At 36.0% G+C, this 22,680-nt stretch overlaps 1 protein-coding gene across 1 annotated transcript in view; it reads left to right on the top strand.

Annotated features, from left to right (window-relative positions):
- Positions 1-22,680, top strand: part of EYS (eyes shut homolog) — an 874,042-nt gene that overhangs the window by 572,931 nt on the left and 278,431 nt on the right. Inside the window, 1 exon segment of the mRNA XM_037392524.1 lies at positions 11,731-11,881. Coding sequence (XP_037248421.1) covers positions 11,731-11,881 — 151 coding nt within the window.

Here is a 22,680-nt window from a genome sequence, read left to right as displayed (position 1 = left end):
CTAGTTAACTGTAGGACATTTGGTGATTGATTGTCTTGGTTTTGAGATGTAGATGTTTTCTGATTCCTCTAGTCAGAAAGAAATTCTTCTAATCATGCCATAATGCAACATATGCTCACTCTGGAGCTTGTATATTGTTGGTTTTGATGGCTTTTTATGAAGGCCTTAGATAATCCATATGGTGCAAAATATGCTGTATTTATTATCCTTCAGAATGTGCTACAAAGCTCATATTTTCCCTAGGGCTTTCAGGCAGGTAAGATAGGCAGATGTCAGATAAAATGGTTAGAAAAAACTTCAGCTGCTTCTCTGTATTGGTTTTCGGGGTTTTATTTCATTTTTATTGTAAATTCCTATTTTTATCTTATCAGAAAGTTACCAAACGTTGGCCTTCATTTTTAACATAACAGCGTATAGGTGAAGAGGCCATCCATCTGTTGTTTCATGTACGATTTAAATGCCATATACTCTACTTCATGAAAACACGCTTAATGAGTCATCTCCTCCAAAACTAGTATAAGCCAGAAGATATTAATAGCAATGGCTACTGTTTAATTACAGAAGTGAATTCAGTATTTATAAAACGTGGTAAGAAGTGTGTTCCTGATACAGAATAGCTTCATTCTCTTTTCATTTTCTTGTCCGCTCCCAAGGAAGGTATCAATGGTTTTGCATCAGCTGCAAGACATTTCTTGAAGTACTCGGACACATGCATGGTTAAGCTTGACATATTTATTACCAATACAAATGATTTAGGGAGTTGTTGCACCTCTAAACTGGCCACTGAATAAGTCCTCACAAACATACTTTCATAGCTGTGGCTGTGTTGATCTATTTTTTTTAGTCCCTCCTAAAGAGCCTAGTGCAAAACTAGGAGTGATGAAATGCAACACAAGTGCAGACTTATCTCATAATTTCTACTTTTTGTATAGTCTGAAACTTTACCCAGCTCAGTGGCCTTACTTGGAAGAAGTCAAGTTTATTACATTTTGTTCAATTTATTTATGATTTATTAACACTGGTAATAAAAAGACATTTCTTGTTTCCTAAATTCCACTGTATCTTTATTCCTAATGAGGTTATATCTGCTACTTACTGTCTCGTATCCGCTGCAGAGGCTAAGTCAATGACAACAAACTGATTTGAGAATACAGTTTAGGTGCAGAGGCATTTATATTTACAATGGAATAAAAATTATGTAAACTTTTGAAATAATGATACTAATGTCAAGACCTGCATTTTAAAGGTGGAAAATAGGAATGACTTGATAATGAAGTGTGAAGAAAATTGGAAGGATTCTTTTTTTTTCTTTTGGTTTGGGTTTTTTTGGACCAAAAGAGAAAGAAATTCAACGTAAAATACTTATGGTGACTATCGCACAGATGAACAGGAAGAGGTGAAGAATATCCCCCCCCCCCCCTCCCCCCGGACATTCTGGAATACATCTGAAAGGAAAAAGATACTGACTTCGCAACAGCAAAGAGCAGCTGTTGGCACAAGAAAGTCAGAAATTGGAAGACTAATTTCTAGGTGCTCAAGATTTTTGTTACACAGTGACACTATTACTCCTCACTAGCTAAGCATGCCAGTGCCACAGAAATGGTGAGGCTGGATTGAAGCTAGAGAATCAAAGGAGATTCTTATTTATGAACTGTGAGATTATAACCAAATACAAATCAGAAAACACTAAATAGAGGAAAAGTTTTGAAATCTTGCTAGATAGAATATATCTTATGTGTTTTCCAGCTCACTCTGCTAACCTGTGCAGTGCATTTAGAAAAAATTAATTTGATTTTAATCCTTTCACAGATAAGTAGAAGGGGAGCCGAGCAAATAATGTTCCCTCCTGTGACTAATTTTATTCATTACTTTATCTCATAAATGCTTGATAATTTCAATGTAACTTAATGGATCTTTCTATTTGGAGGTCAAGTGTTCAAAATAAATGGTGGTGCTTCTTAAGAATAAATGTTCGATCAATAATGATTTTCAGATTATACTATTTTTTTTGTCCAGGAACCTAACCATCCCTTTTTAATTACTTAAAGCACTATAGAAGTGACTTTGTAGGTGCTAGAGAGGAATAGCAATGTAAATACAAATACAGCATCTCACTCAAAATCATCACAACAGTTAAACAATAATAAACTCAGATAAGCGAACTGGTCTATACATAGGTTGATCTGAGAACGCATTGATGATATCTACTGCTGAAGAAATACTAAGGAAAGTGATAAGGTGATAGCCAATCAATGAAATTATACTTCCCCGGTTTGCTTTGTGAGTAAGCATAGATTTCTGTAGCTGAAGAGTTTCATGTACAGTGTATCAATGCGCATATCTTCTATTAATCTTAGGAATTTTCAAAGTACCGGTTTATTTAAAAAAAAAAATCATCTTTAACTTCAGTAGTAGAACTACTTTACCTAAACTATTATCTATTGTATGAAGTGTCATTATTGTGAAAGAATTATAATTTTATTTCTAGTTTCACAAACTATTCATTTTTTTTCTTATAATTCCTTTTTTCCTCTGCCTTCAGTAGAAAAAGCAAAGAAACAACAAGCCCTCTCTTACTGGCTGTTGCACATCACTAAATTCCATATCTTTTAGAGGTACCATCTCAAAAATTTATGTATTTGCTGGAGGCTTTTCCTCAGGCCACTGTGTCCTTAGCTGGTTCTCTGTTTAAGCATATTTAGATCCTGTTCTGTCCTATGGGATCTGTACAGTAACTCTTTACTTCATTCTTCACATTATTTAACTCCAGACTGTTCATACTTTTATTCTTAGAATTACCCAAATTGCTAGTTTTTAAAACAAGGTAGTAACAACATGACTGACATCTTTTATACATTTGAAATATTTTTTTCCTTATAAAAAGTAGTAGAACATAACAGTGTCCTATTTCTGAATGGCTTTTGCAATTCGGAGAGCAGACATAATATGTATATATACAACAATCCAGTAGTTTCCCGTACATTAAATGTGCTGAGCCCTTTGACTTCCTAAACAAAGGGATTTAAAATTCCCGTGTTTTCACCTGTTATGTCAAGATATTTTATACAATATATGCATACTAATTAAGAGTAAATACAATGTTATCACAAAGGAAGCTTAGGGAAAAAACAATGTAGAATTTTAAAAATATTTTATAGAACTTCTTTTCCCCTCTATGGATGAGCATGTTATGTCATTTGAACACTACAGAATAAGGTACCATCGGCTATCGTTTTCATCTGAGAGAACCTCAAGAAATTTTAGAAATTTATAACTTCAGGCCAGAAGGGACCACTTATTTGACCACCAAGGGACCACTGGGTTGACCTGCTCTATGACACAAATGATGAATATTTTGTTCAGAAAGCCATAGACTTCAGTTAAATCAAACCCTTCAGTTTCTTAAATATTTTCCTAAGATGCATTCTACTGTGTTCACCTCTTCCTAAATCCACAGCACTGGTGAGGAATTTATATATCAAAATTATTCTGGCTGGCAAACCCCAGCCAGTACTTCAGTGAAAAGCTGAAAATAAAAGCTGGGTGAAGATTCCTTTCTGACCCTGCTAGCCCCATGTCACAGGTATGTGACCCTGACTATATGAACGAGCAGTGGCAGACATGAGAGGTGTAATTCACTCTCACCTCAAAGATATTTTTTTTACCTACTAGATATCTTTTCACCACAAAACTCAAGCTCTGCTATTTGAGAGATGGCTCAGTGAAAGGAGAAACAAAAATAATTAGCCAGTTCTGTACTGGGAGAAAAGTGCTGTTAGTCACTGCACATTGCATCCGGAAGCCTGAAGGCGTAAGTTTTATTAAAGTCATTGTACTGAGGCAGATAGGAGGCAGAATATTTGAAAGATGATGCAAACTGTACTTTTCTTGCTGAAGAAAGAGGGATATGCAGAGAGCAGGACAAGCGGTGTAGCTGCTTTGTTTATTCAGACAGTGCTGTGTGGGTACTGTACGCTGTAGCTCCTACTTGGTAAGAAGGAAGGTGTCTTTCTACTGCATCCTGCATGGTTCCCTTTCAGAGGCACCTGGAGGCAGGGAGATTGCAAATAAGCTTTCTCTCCCTGAAGGACAGGATGGAGCTTGCAGAGAGTCTGCAGCAACAGTGCAGACTGGGAAAATCCTGGGGGAAAAAAAAAAAAAGCAGAGTTTGCCTGCTGTAGGAAGCTAGCACTAAGGTGAGCCTTGTATGACCATGGAAGGAAGGAGATTTTCTTCTAGGGCCAACAGTGTATAGTGAAGAATTTATTCTAGTTGCAGACTAAATTTGCTTTCAGGCCTTTTATGTAATCTATCACACTTATTTCTACTTTTTTTTTTATTTAAACATTTACCTTTTAAAAATATGTCTGTCTTGTGCTCTAAGTAAAGTCTGTCTTTAAAGAGAGGGCTTTTTCTGTCTTTTTGGAGAAGTTACTTCAGCAAAAGGGGGACAATTGAGAATCCCTTCTAAGTGAGACTTTGCTTCAGTAAGACTTGATTGTTTTTTCCATGTTCAAGCTGCTTTGTTCTTCTTCATTTCTTTCTTCTTGTTTTTTGGGGTTTTTTTGTTGTGTGGTTGGTTGTTTGGTTGGGGTTTTTTTTTTGGGGGGGTGGGTTGTGTGTGTTGATTTTTTTGTTGGTTTGTTGTTGTTGGTTATCTTTAATCTGGTTACTGACTCCTGTGGGCAGAGTTTATCGAGAGAACTGATCCAGTTAAAAATACATACTTTTCTTCGTTTTCAGCTGAATTATTTCCTTAATGCATATTGCTGCACAAAAAGGGGGAAGAACATACGAATGCCTGTGGAATAAAAGCTGGAACTCAGTCCTTTGCCTGAATTGCCAGTCAAACCACGCCTACAGATATATAAGAGATGCCAGTGAGATGATCCAGGCTCCACCACATCTACTGTACATATTCACAGTCCTTCATTCACTTTCAGAATTCTTCCAAAATGTTGGCTTAAAGCTTGTCTTCTTAAAATGAGCAATTTAACTTTCTTTCAGAAGCAAGCTTTTGTTCAGAAAAAAACCCATGCTGTTATACTGCTGATGTTACGTGACCATACTCCTTTCAAACAAACACTGTAGTGAACATCTCAGTTCTGCATTGCTAGACCTGTCAGAATACCCTTTACAATTCTGAAATATCTACAAGCGCTTGATTCCCTCAACAAGAACTAAGGTTTCACAGAGATAGAAGGAATACTTGAAATGGACAAAATCTAGAAATGATGATAGAGAAACTTGGCATTAATATTTTCATAACTGTAGTTAGTTTCCAGAAATTGAGGATAATGAAAGTAGCCTTTCTTCTTGCATATCTGTCTCAGTATACAAAAAACCTGCACTGATCAGATCTCCTAATAAAACAATAGATTAAGGCTAAGTGCATTTGTTTGCAGCTAAATAATACTTTATTTTGCATCAATGCAGTGTAAAAAACCTTTAATTGGAATGAAAAACTGTCATGAAATCAAATCTCAGTATGTGCATGTTATATTCCGGAAAGTGACTGTTTTTTCATAAATTTCAGGTGAGTCAACAGAGAATAAGCAACTGCCTTTTTCTAACAGTGAATAACAGTTGAATGTAGTGGATTTAATTATACTAAATTGATCATAGTAACAGTTAATAGCAACTTAATACCATCAATTAGTTTGATACAAACTGTTGTTTTACATCTTCTGTAAGATAAAAGCTTATTTAGTTAGTCATGCCACATCTTGGGTACAAATCATCTTCTATACCTTCTCAGAGCTCTGCCATCAAAGGAGAAACCCACACATTAAAATTTAGAATCATCAAAGAGACAAATCTGTGGTGTATAGTGATCTATTCTTGTGCAGATTATTTAACTAATTAAATACTAAAAATATTTCTGTCATTGCTACTTACTTTTAGTTTAGATCTTAAAAGAGCTTGTTAGTTTCACTTCTAAGACTAAAAATCTACTTTAACTTCTTATTGCAGGAATAGAAACAAAAACAGTAGAGTAAGACTTCAATAACAGACAACATGCCTAAATCTTTGTTCTATGTTATTTTCTGAGGAACATCAAAGGATCCTTATGGATACTAAAAGTGTGTTCGGTCTTCTGTGGCTGCCTTGGCCCCGTGTCACAAGCATAAAAATTATATTAAGGAAAACACAGGCAGGATATAGAGACCAGAAATAATGTTGGCCTGCAGAGTTGATAGAAATACAAATTTCCACTGTGTAACTATCTTCTTATTCAGTACAGTCTTTCAGTGTCAGTTGAAATAAAATGTCAGTGTTGCAAGTCAGATCCGACTCTGAACTTGACACTGTCTTAATGCTTGAAACAGCACTCTAACTTGGGCCAAACTTTTCACAAAATGACACTTCATATATATCTACATCAACTTGAAATAAGTGTGTATTATTTTCTAAGTTTAATTTCTGTAAGTGGTATTTAAGTTTGTTAGAATGTCAGCAGCAGGAAACCTGAAGCTCTCCAAACAGCAAAGACAGAAATGGCCAGAGGCGTAGATCATTGGGTTTTTTCTCTAGCTAAATCCATAGTAGTAAATGAAACTAAAATCTGAATACTGTTCTCTGGACCTGAGGCCAACTGGCAGGTCCAGATCACATCTATAAAAATACTTACTGCGAAATGGATGGCAACATTTAAACTGGAAATGATTCCTGAATTGCACCAACCGGTGAACTTTTTCAGTTTTCAGAATTGAAGGGATAGCTAGCCTGGGTGGCAACTGTAACAGGAACTGTGGTAACTTCATAAAAATGTGTATGATTATGTGTCAGGACTTCAAACTCATGTTGTGGACCTCTTCAGCTTAGTAATGTCAGTGTAACCTCTGAGAAAAAAGTAACAGGGTGCCATATTTATTCATTCCTTAGAATATTAAACAAATACTATTTTTTCCCCTCTGTATTCTTAGAGGAATTTACATCATGCCTTGTCATTAGCTTCATTGTTCTTATTTATTTAGTTAAATCACTCTCTAAGAATAGACTAACAAGTCAGCTCCAGGTCCAGGAAATATGAGTCTGCTGTCAGAGGGAACGAGAAAAAATATGTTGTTGACTCATTAGTTCATCTGCAACATGAAAGAGTCTGTCAACTGGTGTCTTAGTAGGGCACAGTCAACACCAACAGATGTGAGCAGTCGAAAATGATACATCTTACTGCAGACTGAAAATTTAATGACTGCGCGTGTAACTGGGATATTTTCTGAGATTAATATGAGATTCTGTCTTATTGCTTAAATATTATTAGCACAGGGTTGAGGGTTTTTTGCTGAATAAAAATGTCACAGGACTGTAGAATCGTAGGACGATTCAAGCTAGAAGAGACCTCAGGAGGTCTGTAGTCCAACCTCCTGCTGAAAGCAGGGCCAGCCATGGGGTCAGACCAGGTTGCTCAGGGCTGTATGCAGTTACGTTTTGAAAACCTCAAAAGGTGAAACCTACACAACCTCTCTGAGCAGAGGTCCAGATTTTTCATTCTTAAAGTTGTCTCAAACACCCTTACAAAGCCTTAAGGGTTTCAAAACCAGTGCTGAGTCAAAATTGATCCCACCTTTTAAATGTGCATTAAGAAAATGTAACTCTTAATTGTCTGTGAAAATAGGTCTATTGTTGTGTTGCAAGTTTACAAAAAAAAAAAAGCATTCTATTGCAGGGAGCAGTTGGAGTATGAAACCAGAAAATGAAAACTACTAGGTACTGAGTGGAAAGAGTGAAGTGTTGCTTTGGATGTTTTGAGCTATGAAATCTGTAAAATAATAATCAGACACAGCAAATATGCAGTGTGTTTCTCAGCTTTAATTAATCAGTTGTCTTCAATAAAATCAGGGAACTTTGATGTTTGTTTTTTAGAATATATGATAGTAAAACCTATTTAATTATTATAGTTCACAACTCATATTTGATACAACTGTTTGCAAACCTGCAGTTGTTTTTGTTTAGTAGATTGAATGCTAACATTACATCTGCAATAGTTCAGACGTAATTAGGTAATTGTTTATTGTCATTTAGCATGACCACGTTTGAAGTGAAATTGCTAGACATGGGTGAAAGTTTCAATCTTGTTTCTAGAATAAGAGATTTCCTTTTCTTATCAGGAAAACCAGATTAAAGGAGCTTTATTCCCAGCAAGACTTGTCCATGCTGGGAATGCTGGTCCAAGACTGGAGCAAGGTTCTGCTTTTATTCTGGGCAATACAATTAAGAGTCAAAACAGAGTCAAGAGCCAAGGAACTTTATTTGCCTGACAATAGGTTTGCAAATGCAAAGGAGAGGGAGCCAGAGATAAAGAGAGAAAGGAAGGAAGGAAAGAAAGAAACAAAGAAAGAAAAAATGAATGAATGAATGAATGAAAGAGATCACAGCAATAGCTGCCACCCTGGAGCTGCAGTGTCCCAACAGTCTGATTAGTTTCCAAGTCCAGTGTGGGAACGTTCTGTCTGATATTGGTTGGTTCCGTTCTTTTATAGGGTTGTCATGAGCTGTTCTGCTTTACCACAGCTTCCACCCGGTGGTGGTGTGCGTGCCCAATACCATCAGGGGGTCCTCAGAGTTCTCCAGGCTCCTCGATGCCCCTGACGCCGGGTCTGGGGGCACGCAGAGGGGTTTGGTTAGGTTTCTCAGGATTAGCTCCCCCCATTGCTCCATGGTGTCAGTCGCTGGGTTTCCTGCCTTGACAATGTTGAGAAACATTTGCTGTGGTGATGCTGTGAGTTTCCTGCCATAGCAATTTTGAGACAAACTTCTGTGGTGATGGTGGTTCTCACTAACACAAGACTGCATGGCAGGACTGGCACTTAATACTTTATCTAGACATCCTCCTTTCCCTCCTCCTCTTCCCCCATTTGTTTTATTACCTTTTTACCATTTTATCATAATCCCAAACATGTCATTTAATCATCACTAACAAATGTCAGTGAGCAAGAACATTATGTGAAAGGATTTGGATTTCATGCAGACATTGTCATGTTTAGGTACTGTTATCCCAACAGTTATCAAATTATTATCTGACCTTTCCATCCTTCCAACCTGCGAGGCATTGGGCAATGGATTTAATACTGTTTAGACAGCATGCATCTTCAGGTTATAATTAATAAGCCAGTATTTAATCATTACATTTGTGTGAATGCAAATGAGAAAACTGTGAACTATTACTGCTGGGTTGGACTGAGGCACAATTACTGGTAGCTTACCCAGCAAAAGTGCTTGAGAGTTGCTGTATGCATTTCCACATTTATAATTATGCAAAAAAGTTTGTCTTCTTACTTGACCTTTAAAGCACCCAATGTGCTGATTGTAGAAAACCCGTTTTAAAAGCTTGATGGAAATTTCATAGAGTGTATATATGACCTGATGATAGTATCATCAGCAAATGCTAAACAATAATGGTTTAAGGTTGTTATTCTGATTTGGCCAGACCCTGCTAGATTCAATCAAGCACAATCAGAGGTGCAAGGCTGACATTTTAACAAGCTGATGGTGAAGGCAGCTCATGCTATTGAATTGCATTAACTTGTTTTCTGATATGTAGTACTTGGAATGAATTTCAAATTATATTTTTATATGCACACAAAAATATATCTGCATATCCATCATATAAGCTATTAAGGACGAACTAAAAAGCATGTCTAAAGTTATCATCAAAAGAGCTAAATCTGTAAATCGGGTGCTTGTGTAATAGAAGTATATACATGGTCACATAACCAGTTACAGCATTAGCATTGCAAACTGTGTAGAAGAAACTGTACTTAAAAACAAAACAAAACAAAGCAGTTGTTTGGGCAGCTTTCCTTCATTTAACACATCTGTTACATGAATTTAAAAAAATTAAAAATGCCTATCAGTTCCCTTCCTGACCCTATTGCACTCTGATCTCAAGAATTATGTTGCGTTAAAACAAGTCTGATTTAAAATATTTCAGAAAGATTGCTGTCTTATCATTATGATTTTATTCATAAAGATTATATCCTTTTATAAGAAAGAAAAGTTTAGATATTTAAACATCAATAATTTTTTCCTTAGAACTCTTACTGCAGCTTTCTGTTGTAGCATGAATATATCCAAGATGTCACGCAGGGTTTAAACCTTAGGAAAAACTGCTTGATCATTGCAAACAGAGCTACTGAGAATGTATGTATGGGTCACCCACATTATCACCAAACTTCCTTTTTAAGCAAATAATCAAAATGGTGTGCTGCAGAACTTTGTGTATGTGCTTAGACATACAACCATTGCATAATATCTATAAAATGTGATAGGAAAACATTGCTTTTTCTCATTCGTTTTCGCTATTAATTAGTGAGTTTAGAGAAAACTTTGTAAAAATTGAGGAGGAATAAAAAAATCCCCTGAACTGATCCCTTAAGAAGTTTATTTTTAGTCTACAGAATTAAACCCCCTATTTATTTCTCTTTAATATTGATTTTAACAACAGAATGAAACTTTATGAAGTTGTTTATCATAGGATGGACAGGCCATTTTGCTTACAAAAACATTTATAATCCTTTATGTTAAAAGACTGATACTATGCTTGCATATTTTTCTGAAAGTATCACCAAAACAGAATTATATGGAAAACAAATATAGAGAATTTTTTGCAAAGGTTGCTGATGTTAAGTCTCAATCCTCTCAATTAAAATATGATAGAAGACCTTATCAAACAGCGTGAGAAATCCTTTATGTATCATTATCTGACAGAAGATGGTGAAGAAAACTTTCCATGTTCTTTTTGTAACTAATAACTTGCAGAAGCTAACTTTGCATTATCAAAGATAAACTGAATTCACATGTTACTACAGCATCCTAGTTAAATTATAGACTGTTGCTTTTATAGGGTTTTCTTGGTATATGCTGTTTCCATACAGATTGTTTTTCTAGCACCTGTATTACAAAGGCACTTCAATATTTTTAAACATACAGCTGATTAAACTCCAGTTTGGTTTGTGTGCAGAGAAATTCCTACCTGAGAGACTCCTGTTTAGTTCTGACGTTTCTCCACTGTGCTTTCTTTCATGAAGAGACAGTGGTTGCTGCCAGTTGGTTATTGGAATGTGAATGAGCTTTGCTTTATTAAAAATAATCATAAATTGAACAAAACTAAATTGTTTACCTTGCCTCTTCTGTTTATTTTTAACAATTTATGCCTGCTGTTAAGAGCAACGCTTTTTAAAGAGAGTGTGTGGATGGGGGGAAGTAAAAGCGACTGTATGTATTAATTTCAGGACCTAATGTTACTGCCTTCAGTTTTAGGAATGATGCTTTTGAAGGTAAGTATTACAGATAATAGTATGTCTACACTCTAAAATGCAGTTTATTTTAAATTGCTTTTCTGGATTATATTTTTTGTGATGAAAAAGAGGGATATTTAAAATATTTGAGGTCAATAGATGTCTTTTTTTTTTCAAATTACAAAGCCTTCTTGTAATTGTTAAAAATTGTCTAACTTTTTTATTCAGCCATTACTATGTGCTTTGGGTTTTTAGCAATTACACTGCTCAGATTTACAATGTGGCTTGATTTTAATGAAGTCAAACCCCAAAGACATACCAATTTACCGCTTGTTATACAGCTTCTTTTGTGTTCATAGTGTTTAATATAAAACCAGCTATTTACTTAATTTTCTTTCCTCATTGGTTTAGTAACAGCCTAATTAATTTGTCAGATAGTGGTGTAAACTATATATGGTGGTAAAACGTGCCTGTTTCTAAATTTATGCAGGCAAGGCATAGTATCATGTGAAGCAGAAATGTCGGTCCTGGAAACATCTGCAAAGACAAGTAAACCTAGAAATTTCTGGTCCAGTTCATATTGGCTTGAAACAGGATCCATATTTGTTGGTGGTTTGCCTCATCATTATGCAATAAAACAGGTATTTATTTCCTTATTATTTTTATTTAAGATGTTTGTTATTTTGGGAGTGGTATATTGAATAGACTATAAGAGACTTTATGCAAAAAGTAAAAATTACAGTTTTTTGAGGATTACATCTAAGGGATGATTATGGTCCCTTGCAGAGTTCTGCTGGTGCATGGGACTTTGGTAAGTTAACAGAAACAGCATTCTTGCCTGAAGATACAATCTACAATCCTGTTTGACTTGAGTAGGCAGAGTTAAGGAGCAAGTACAATTAAATTTAGAGGACGTACCTGTTATCTCAGGTGCTGGTTCTGTGGAAATGTGAAAAGTGTGACTGCACTGGGTTTTGTAAAGAAAGAGGCTCTCTGCTTGCATTGTGGGCTGGCACAGAGAGGTGTGTGTGAAAATGGGCCAAGCCAGTGAGAGTTAACCTGTGGAACTGCATTAATGAATGAGAGGTATGGTACAGGAGCTTGAACTTGAGGCCCTGTATGCAGCTAGGGAAACAGCATGTGCAGGGGTGAGAAGTAATATGCACTAGGGCTTTCACAGTGCTAGGGAAGAACAGTACATACAGGGGTCATGCAGAGCGTTGGAGAGAAGTGGATCATTCCTGAATTGCTGTTATGGAGGAATTTGGGGTAGAGAGTTAAGCAACTTACAATGTACAATTTTTTTTCAAAGCAGGTTGAGTATAGGTAGTGATTTCTCTTTTAGTCTGTGACACTCAAACTCCTCACACGCACACAGATCAAAGTCCCAGCCCCTGTAATTTCAGACTGGCACCATACACCCAGGGGGCACTCAGTCCAGCTCCTGGCAGCATGGCCCCTATACAAAGCACATCCCAGCTGGCTCAGCCTTCTACATTTTGTCAGGTGTCTGAGTATGGAGTCCCCTTCTGCACTCAAGGGGCTATTGTCATAACTATGTATACATTTTTAAACCTAAATTGTTGCCTTAATGTGCCAGTGGCCTTGCCAGTCACATAGTCCCAAATCTGTCTCTGACTTCCCCCTTATCTAAAGCCAGCCTGGATTATTTCAGCCTCTGGTTTCATGTCTCAAATATGTTATCAGAGTGTAAAGGTATTGCATAACAAAGATTATCTGTCTTCAGTGGGTTTCTACACATTATGAAATAAACTACACTTTGCGCTGGGCCGCTGTAGTCCAGGTCTCACTTATCTGATCACTGATCTTTGGGTAGCTGTCATCACTGTAACAAAGTTAATCTGTGGGTTTTTTGTTTTCCCAGTGTACAGCAGAATCATGTAGTCAGAGCAGGACATATGTAGTCCAGGTTTCATTTCTTAAGCCATACTTTTGGGTGGACTTCACCCTGTGACAATTGTTTTAACGTTTTTATTTCTGTTCTGTTCTTCAGTAGGTGAAAGTCATCTTATAATGAGCAAATAGAGTAATTTCAAGCACAGATGTGGTTTTGATGCTGTTATTATAATGCAGCATTTCTAGATTGCTTTCACCGTATGGTAAATTGTACAGTAACTGATGAAGTGACAATATTGTGAAATCCAACTTAAAAGTCCTTGTGAGTAGGTGCTTTTAAGGTTGTAAAATACTCAGCCAAAAGTGTACTTCTAAATACCACATATTGGCATTAAAAGAACATGTCAAATAGTATTTGTATTTATATAATTTTCCCCTTAATTCAAATGTTCATACACAAACTATACATTCATCTGGAATAATTTATCCTATTACTTGCATAAATGTATCTTAAAGAAAAGTTCTATATTAATAAGATATCAGAAAATTATAATTTAGATGTTTAAATGACCTGTCTTCTAGAAGCTAAGAGAAATATTTTTGGGGATCCCCCAAAGACTTTATAGTGAAGGCTTAGAAAAGCTCAGTCCATGGAATGTATTTAAGAGCAGGTAAAAAAGCGATTTGTTTGAGGGTTATACGCAGTAATGTGTATGTGAGAGGGAACTTTGAGATGGTAAATAGCTCTTCACTAAGGCAAAATAAAATCCAGAAAAATACGTTTACCTTAGATGAGTCAAAATAGAGATAAAACACAATGGTCTAAGGGTAATTTACTGCTAAAACATTTTTGTCTATATGTGTTTTTGATTGTCATATCAAGATGAGCTTTCTTTTTTTAAGGATGTTGCAGTTTTATTCTTAATGCAGGATTAGTAAATGAAATGTTATGGCCCATGATTGTTATTTAGATTAAGTAATAGATGTGGGAAGTGTGCAAGTGCTCAAGCTGGTGACACTTAAGCTCTATTTAGTACTTGGAAAGCATATGTTCATATAACTTCCCCAAAAAGTAAAAATACATGCTCAACCCCCAGTTGCATCTCTAGTTTTCCATGAAGGTTTTTTGCAGTGCATTGCTTTCTGTTTGAGATTACCTCAGCCTTTTATTTCTTTATTTTATAACTTGATTTTCTTTGCTCATTTGTGATTTTTGTCTTCATTTTGATCTTAGTGTCTCGTTTTGCTTTATTTTTACTTTTTTATAGCTTTGGGCAAGTTTAATTTTCCTTGGCTTGTCTATCAAAGTCTGTTGGCTACAGGCCACATACAGTCTATAAAGGCTATATTTTTCCTTTTTGTCAGAGAATGGAGAACCGTCTGTCAAAGTTCTCTTTATGTGGGCTTTTCAATCCCAGCAGTAGGAAACCACTCCAGGAAGTTTCCTTCTCATCAGCTTTGACCCAGGCAGTCAGGCTTCTATTGTAACACCATCATCATCCCTGAAACGGAAAAGGTCTGTTTCTGACCTTCATCCCGCAGTTCGCTTCAAGAGAGATTTCTGCTCCAGCTGAGACTCAGCTTTTTCTGACAAACGCTGTGATCGCTCTTGGAGTCAAGTCTGATAATGACCCTTGTAATACCTGTAGTATCTGCCTAATAATACATTGTCTTGTTTTAGATGAGCTCTTTCTCTCACTGGAGTAGTTCACTCTGCTGTTGGCTCTCCTACCTTTCAATATTGTGGAAACTGTAGAGAGCAGTGTGACTTCAGACCCTAGACTGCTTCAGCTGCTGTCTAACGAGAACTTCTAGTTGTTAGTGCCAGAAGCTGTTGACACAGGAGTTTTGTATTACTAGAACTGGCTAATACTACACTATTAATTTCCAGGCTCTATTCCTCTTTCTTTCTTTATGAGTGAAGTTTGATACGATCTGTGAAGCCCTCAGGATAAAATAGTGTGTCCTCTGAGGATTTCCTATTCTGTGCTTTTCTGATCAGCTTTCAAGTGTCCATGCATTTTTTCCACATATTTATTTTTTTGTCTGTATGTTTATTTTTCGTTATTGCTTAGAGTCAGAGTGCCCTCAACATGTAAGGCAAAGTGCAACAATTACTCAGCCTTTCAGTCTCAAAAAGTTGAAGCTTTCTTCTCCAAATATGAGGGGGGAATTACCTCCAGATATATTGACTGCTTTTCCTTTATTTCTTTAATACTATTCTGTACAAAGGGTACCATAAGGGGTAGCATTTTACTCTGTGTTTAAGGGAGAAAATACTTTTAGTCTTCTTAAGGATTGGTCAGGAAACCATGGGATCTTTCAGGTATTACTGAAAGAAGTTACTGTTCCCCTGAATGTACTCATTGAGGTGGTTTGAGTCTGTTCTGAACCTGATTGGTATTCTGCCTATTATACACTATTTTGATAGAAATATCAGTTAAAAATATCATAATAGTTCTAGACTGGAAGGCTTGATAAGCACCAACTATATATGTTTCCGCTGCCCATGGTAGTAACAGACTTAGCACACCATCAACAGAAGTTTGAATCTCCTTCTTAGTTGCTGCCAAAGCTTGTGAAGGTACTTCAGGAGAACAGATTACCCTCAAGGCAGTGATATATTTAAAAGAACATCTGTGACATCTCGGGAAGCAATGCCATAATACCCAATAGATTTCTTCACTCATCAGAAGCTCTCAGACCACCCAGATCTCTGTACCTAGTGGCAGTGGTTGGTGGGGAGAAACACTACGAACAGCAGAGGGAGATAAAGTTATGGACTGCTTAAGTGAACTGGACATAAAAAGTGTCATGGGTCCATACAACGGGATGCATACAAGCATGCACCACTGGCTGATGTTATCACAAGGCCACTCTCTATCACCTCTGAAAGACTAGAGAAATCAGAGGAGGTCCCTGATGACTGGAACAAGATAAATGTGATGTCATGTTCATCTTTAAAAAGACCAAGGAGGAAGGGCTGTGTAACCATGAGCTGGTCAGGCCAATAGCACAACTCAGTTCCGAGACAACTGTAGAAGCAAATGAAGGACAAGCAGGCCCTTGGGAACAACCAGCATGGATTTACCAAGGGAAAACTGCCTGACCAGTATGATTACCTTCCATGTTGAGATGACTGGCTCTGTGGACAAAGGAAGGGTTTTCCCAGAATCAACTTCACTCCCAGGCCCTTTGTTTTCTCCTCCTGTATGGCAGCAGAGGGATGGGGAGTGGAGGTTGTGGTCAGTCCATAACAGCATATCTCTGCCACTTCCTCCTCATACACGTCTACAGTTATCTGATGTTACATACCCACAGGCCAAAGATAGAAAAAAATACTTGTCTGGCTATGAATTCTGAAGGTTCTGAAGATGTGGGTAACAAACGACGTAGCAGGTACACACACTGAAACACCTTGGACAAATTCATCCAGGTTGAAGCATTGCAAACTGTTTCAGACACAGCAAGAAATTGTTTTTATGACTGTCTGTAAACTGTCCTTTGCAAAGTTTAGTGGATTCATCTGACAGCGTAGGAAGGCAAAGCTGAACAGTCAGGAGGAAAACTGAGCTATAAATAGCTGGCTGGCAAACATCTCGTCCTGCTGTCTCTACAAGTGAAAAAACTCCCATTCAGTTCTGTGACAGCTTTGTTTATTACTTGTTTTTAAATCACGTCCTATTTCTTTGTTAAAGAGTGTGATGGGCATACTTCAGTCTTGTCACATCTAGGAGACAGGTAAATGGCAAAATCAATTACAGTTAAATAGCATCATCTTTTTAAAACATTGTTTTTTTAAAGCTGTTAATGGTAGCTGTTTTCTAAGACTTAAAAATCAACAACAGGGGAATAGAAACCAAATTGCACACAGAAAAAGACACGTTAAACCAGAAATTTAAAAAACCAACGAATTTATAATTTCTGAAATCTCAATAGGTGTTTCAGAATAGTTAATTTCATGCTAGCTTTAGTATCATTAGTTGTTTACAATAGCTTGTTCTGCTGCAGAGAAGATTGGTACACTCAAAGGTAAATTAAAGATTGCTTTTAAATACCTACAGCAACAGTTGATTGCAGTACTAGTGTTATTTCTGCTGCTATAATTGCTCCAATAATTTATATTTCTAGACAATAGTATTTTAGTATTGAGAATGTGAAATGTCATTATATCTTCATATTACTTTTCAGCATAAGCAGTTCTCTATAATTAAACTTTGCGAGTATTCAAAACAGGGAATTTTCAGAAGGAAAGGAAGCTTCTGTACCAGGAGAACAATCTTCTAAATAAAGATAAAGCATTAGGTAGAAAGTATGCAAAAATATATGTGGGCACTGGTATCCCCATGTTACCAATGGGAAAATGGCAACAGGTAATTAATTGAGTGATATGCTCAGGATCATAGTGTGTTAGTGTTGTAGCTAACATGAGGTGGAAATCATTATACATGTAAAGTCTCTTAGTTGGACTACTAGCACATACTCGAGTGAACTTTTTTTTTGGTGGCACATTTTAAATACATAGGTATAAAATATGCTGTGCATATATAAAAAACCGTAGTTTTTCTTATGAAAAGGAGATAGTGTGATATCACAATCGTATGATGCTATGAAACTGCCCATGTAGTCTCAGAGCATTTTCAGGTATTGACCATATGTAGATAAAAATGTTTTAAACTTTTTAAGAAATGATTGCTGAGACATAAAATAGCATTCTTTCTGTCACAGTTACTCATCCACTGAATTCAGTGGCATCGAAAGAAAAAATAGACAATGTAAAACAGGTGTTACAAAATACAGAATCAGGCCCTTAACGTGGAATAATCTGAAAGTAGTTTGCTGTATGTTACAGCTGCTGTGCTTCCATAGGCCAAAGCAACAGTAATCCCTCTGTAACTGTCTAGTTAGACACAGTTTATGATCCATTTCCTTTGCTGAAGCATTGCAAAGCAGTGGGAGAATTTAGTAATATCTGTGCACAGTATTCAAGTTTGATTATTTGGCATTCACTTTATCTGATAAAGCTACAGAATGGGGCTCTGACAGTAACTTTCACATAAAAATTTATAATAATATTATATTTACATGATGCTTTAACATCCTACTCCAGTAGTCATCAGATGTGAGCAAATTGCAGTGGTCCTAACCCAGTTAATGCCCCCTGGGCTGCAGTGTTCAGCTTGAGAAGATTCCTGGAGAAGCCAACAAGGGAAAGGACATCCAATCTTTTGTAGGATTACAAGGCATACTAGACTGTTACATGACTGCAACTGCTTGCTATAGTGGTATGAGCAAGAGTGAGTAGTTTGAAACCTCAGAGGGGCCAGTTCTTGAACCTCCACAAATTTCCTGTTGGTCCACAGCGTATGCAAAATTGTGATACTCAGTTATTAAAGATTTTATGGTTTGTAAAACCATTTTATTTTGACAGAATTCTGACATATTGATTGCTAGTAAAATTGCCAGATCTGTTCATAAGTCCTCTTTAAGTTTTAAAAAACCCTGCTTCAATTACCTTATATTTTTTAATCACTGTATACAATGAAACCTGCAGACTGGTTATAGTTTTTTTACATGAGATCATAAATCTGCTTGGCAGTTTTTTAAAGGATATTTCATATCTGCTATAATTTAATGCAATGTCTGCTCTGTGTGTTTAAACTGTAGCTCAAAAAAGTGGGAGCTAGTTGCCGGGCAACTTTGCTTAAGTCTTTGCTTAAAGGTATAGTGGAATATAGGTGCTTAGCTTGTAGTAGCTATGCACTTGAGTTTGAGGTTCTACTGTGATACATAAAATAAAAGCGAATGCCACAGTGAACAGTGTTGACTCGTTGACTCTTCTGTCCAACATCTTCATGTGGTTTCAGTGCTACACTGCGGAGACTGTGAGCTGTTCCTGTTTGTATCAATTCCAGCGCCTGTATTTTTTAAAAAAAAAGGATTAAAATATTTGTCCTTGTATTTATGCCACTCCATTTAATTTGACTTCCCTTACACACATTATAGGTCTTCTGAGTCTTCTCTGTTGTCAGGTTTGTGATTACAGTATTCAGAAATGCTTTTTCAGAGTGTTGGTTTGAAATGCATTGTACATCCTGAAGAGTGTCTGATTTATTCTTGGATCTTGACATGACAGCCTTAGATCCTGACAGGTATTTTCTTTCTAATGTCCTATTTGGGATATGTTCTGATTCTGTCTTTGCATCACTTGAATGCTTATTCTAATTGAGAGCTCTGCTTATTCTTCCTTAAGCTATTGTATGTATTTATGTGCTTTTTATATAAATACACAGACTGAGACTAAATAGGTATTTGTCACATCACCAAAAATGCATCTTCTATGTGTCATTCATTGTTTTATTGACTGCTGTCACATCCATTGCTACTCATTCGTCTTTAGATTGAGGAGCCATGGTCTACATGCTCTTTCTTATATGTTTAATCATTTCACTGCAATCAGGGATCCTGTCTCTTGAATGAAGAGACAATTCTGCATTCTGCAGGGAGCTACTGTTTTGACTGTTCTGAATACTTTAATGAGCAAGCTTTTTCACCTCAGTACTTCATACATTCTCAGATAATTTGTGAGTGTGTGTAACAGCACGGGACTCAGTTGGCGATACTTGTGACAGCTTACCAATGTGAGAACTGACCTAGTATTTGTAATTTATGTTCACTTTCTTTTAACCAGTTTATTAACCTGAAAGAAGACCTTCCTGTATTTCCCATGACTATTAATTTTCTTCAAAAACTTACGGTGGGGAACAATGTCACAATATTTTTGGAAATTAAATAGCTATGTTGTTTGATGACCCTTTTATGTAGGATCATTAATATGTTCAAGGAATTCTCATAACTGGGGAAACATAACTTCATTTTATAAAAGTTTACACTGATTATTTATGGCATATTGTTCCATGGTTTTGCTACTTACATTCTTTATTACAACTTTCAGGGAGTTTGCCTCTGAATATAGATTTGCTGGGTATTATTTTGCTTCAATCGTTTCAGCCTTTCATAGTCCCTTTGAAAAAAACTAGTATCATATTTGCCACTTTCCTGTATTTTGGTACCAAATGGGATTTAAGTGAGAAGTTCTATACTGCCTTTGAACTATTCCAGGCTTCCCACTTCTCATGTTTTGATGAGTTTTGGAACATCATCAAGTTTTGATGAGTACTGGAACAACCTTCCCGGGGGCATGGTAGACTCCCCATCACTAGATGTTTTCAATATGCAATAGGACAGAGTGCTTAATTTCATCAGCTCCCTTTCCCATGAAAGGTTGGACAATTGATCTTTCGAGGTCCCTTTCAACCTGGGCTGTTCTATGATTCTATGGTTCTATGATTCTACAAGTATTTTTTTTCTGCTTAAAATAAATTACGTCCCAGAACCTTTTTGAATAATCATAGTTGTAGACTTAAATTTACCAGAAATTTCCCTTTATACCCTTCACCTTTGTTTTGGCCTGAAAGATGCTGACTAATAGTCTTCTTTATTCTGCTACTTTGTCGTTCAAGCTCCTTTTTTCAAAAAAAAGTTGTGCTTGACATTTTTTTTTTTTTTTTTTCCTGCTAGAGCATATAGTTATCTGGACTGTATGGAAGTGTTCTTCTGTAACCTGCAAACACTTTACCCATTAGTTTTTCCATTTATTTTTATCCTTACTAACCTTGTTCTGTTGCAGTTAAACTATTTTTGGTGGATTTTTAAAGTCTGTTTTGCTCCCAGAAGAACACTGAAATTGAGTACATTATAGTCAGTGTTATTAAATGTTTGGTTTTTTTTTAAATTTTTCTATATTGAAACAAATCCTATGCCTAGCTTAATGCAAAATCAAGAATTATTTCTCTTGTGGTTTCTCTAATGCTTCCAAGCAACCATTATTTACAGCATCTAAAAATGTAGTCCCTGCATCATATATTGTCATGATTTTTTACCAGACTGCTTGAGAGTAATTAAAGTCTCCTATTACTGTGTTTTGTGTCTCAACCTTTCTAATCTCCTTTACTATATAACAAGCACTATCACCATCTTGGTTAGTGATATATAGTACAGCCCTAATATAGTTTTTTTCTTTCTGTATGAAATTTCAGTGAAGAAGGATTTGTGCTAGTTTGGATATATTTATTTGATTACATTCTTAAGATTGCCTTTTTTCTGGTGCAGCCTACACCTTACATGATTTGATATCCCAGTGTTTATTTTCTACCATCAGGATGCTTGTCATATTCTTACTGTTTGACTGCTTCCTTTTCTTTTTAGAATTCAGGTATTTTTCCAGAGGCAGTTTCTTGTCTTTTGAAAAGAAATAATGGTTTGGTGGTTTGACAGAAAGGGATATGTATTTAAAAGCACACAAGTGGTTCGTATTACATTTTATTATTTTTTTTAACATATTTACCTAGCTTAGTTGTATCATGTATATTTTGAATGTGAATTTTTTATTTTTTAAAAAAAGATTTTCCAGGTAAAGAGAGAAATGTAATGGAATTGAATTGGTAAATCAGTTTTAATGTAATTCTGATATGCTGTAGTAAGGCTACTGTATAATGGCAATATACTGTCTTGTGTAATCCCATTGATCCAAAGAGAAATATATTAGAGATGTAAGATATTTTTCTGCAAGTTCTGGATGTATACAAAGCTCTACTGTTGGGATTCTTCGTTCCTAGTGTGCCAGTAGCTGTTACCATCAAAGGGTGTGATCTTGCTAGTTCTTCAGGGCTAAACAATGCAGGGAAGTGATACCATCAAGGAAAACCCAAAATGTTCTTGTAATACTCTATTACTTGCCTGTGTTCTTCCTTTCAAATCAGTCTGTGTTGTAAAGTCTGATCTTGGACATGGCAGTATTTGACGTACCAACTTAAAGAGGTAGGCGCAGAGAGCGTTGTAGCGAATGGCATAACAATCTGGTTTTATTTTTTTCTAATTTAATTAAGCAGTATGCTTATAGCCACATTATTGATTAGTTAATGCTTTTTCTTATATCTGATTATGTTCATGAAAGTGTTTTGGAGAATTTATTACTGATTTATCTGCTTGAAACAAGTTTGAATTCTTGCTGAAGATCAGTATTAGTACTGTGGGACGCTTAAAGCTAAAAAAAAAAAAAAAATCCCAGCTTATACAGACTGCAGAAGTCTTGAATTCTGCTAGTTATAATAAAATCTAAACCTAGACTATATTACTCAAAATTTACAATAAATCTTTCTTGTATGTCTAATAAATTCAAGATTTATAATATTGAAAATGCAGAATGCATTATAATGCATACATAAAAGTAAGTATAAAGACCCCTCAGTTCTTTTTATTCAGTTACTACTTCTTAATAAAGCTCTATTGAAAAATTCATATTAGTGTGGATGATTTTACTAGCTACAGATTGCACTTCATATTTTATTAGAAAGATAGTTGAGAGAAGTATTTTTGACATTTATTTCAGACTTATTATTCATTGTGAACATGTATATTAGAAGCAGTCATCTTTTTTCTGCTTCTCCAGTGATATTCTCTAATATTTTTACTGCTTTTTTGAATCATATTAGAGTTGGTTTAGAGAACTGATAATTAAATG

This window comes from Falco rusticolus, chromosome 6, assembly GCF_015220075.1.
Source record: "Falco rusticolus isolate bFalRus1 chromosome 6, bFalRus1.pri, whole genome shotgun sequence".
Lineage (NCBI taxonomy): Eukaryota > Metazoa > Chordata > Aves > Falconiformes > Falconidae > Falco > Falco rusticolus.
This window is presented reverse-complemented; position numbering and strand designations above follow the sequence as displayed.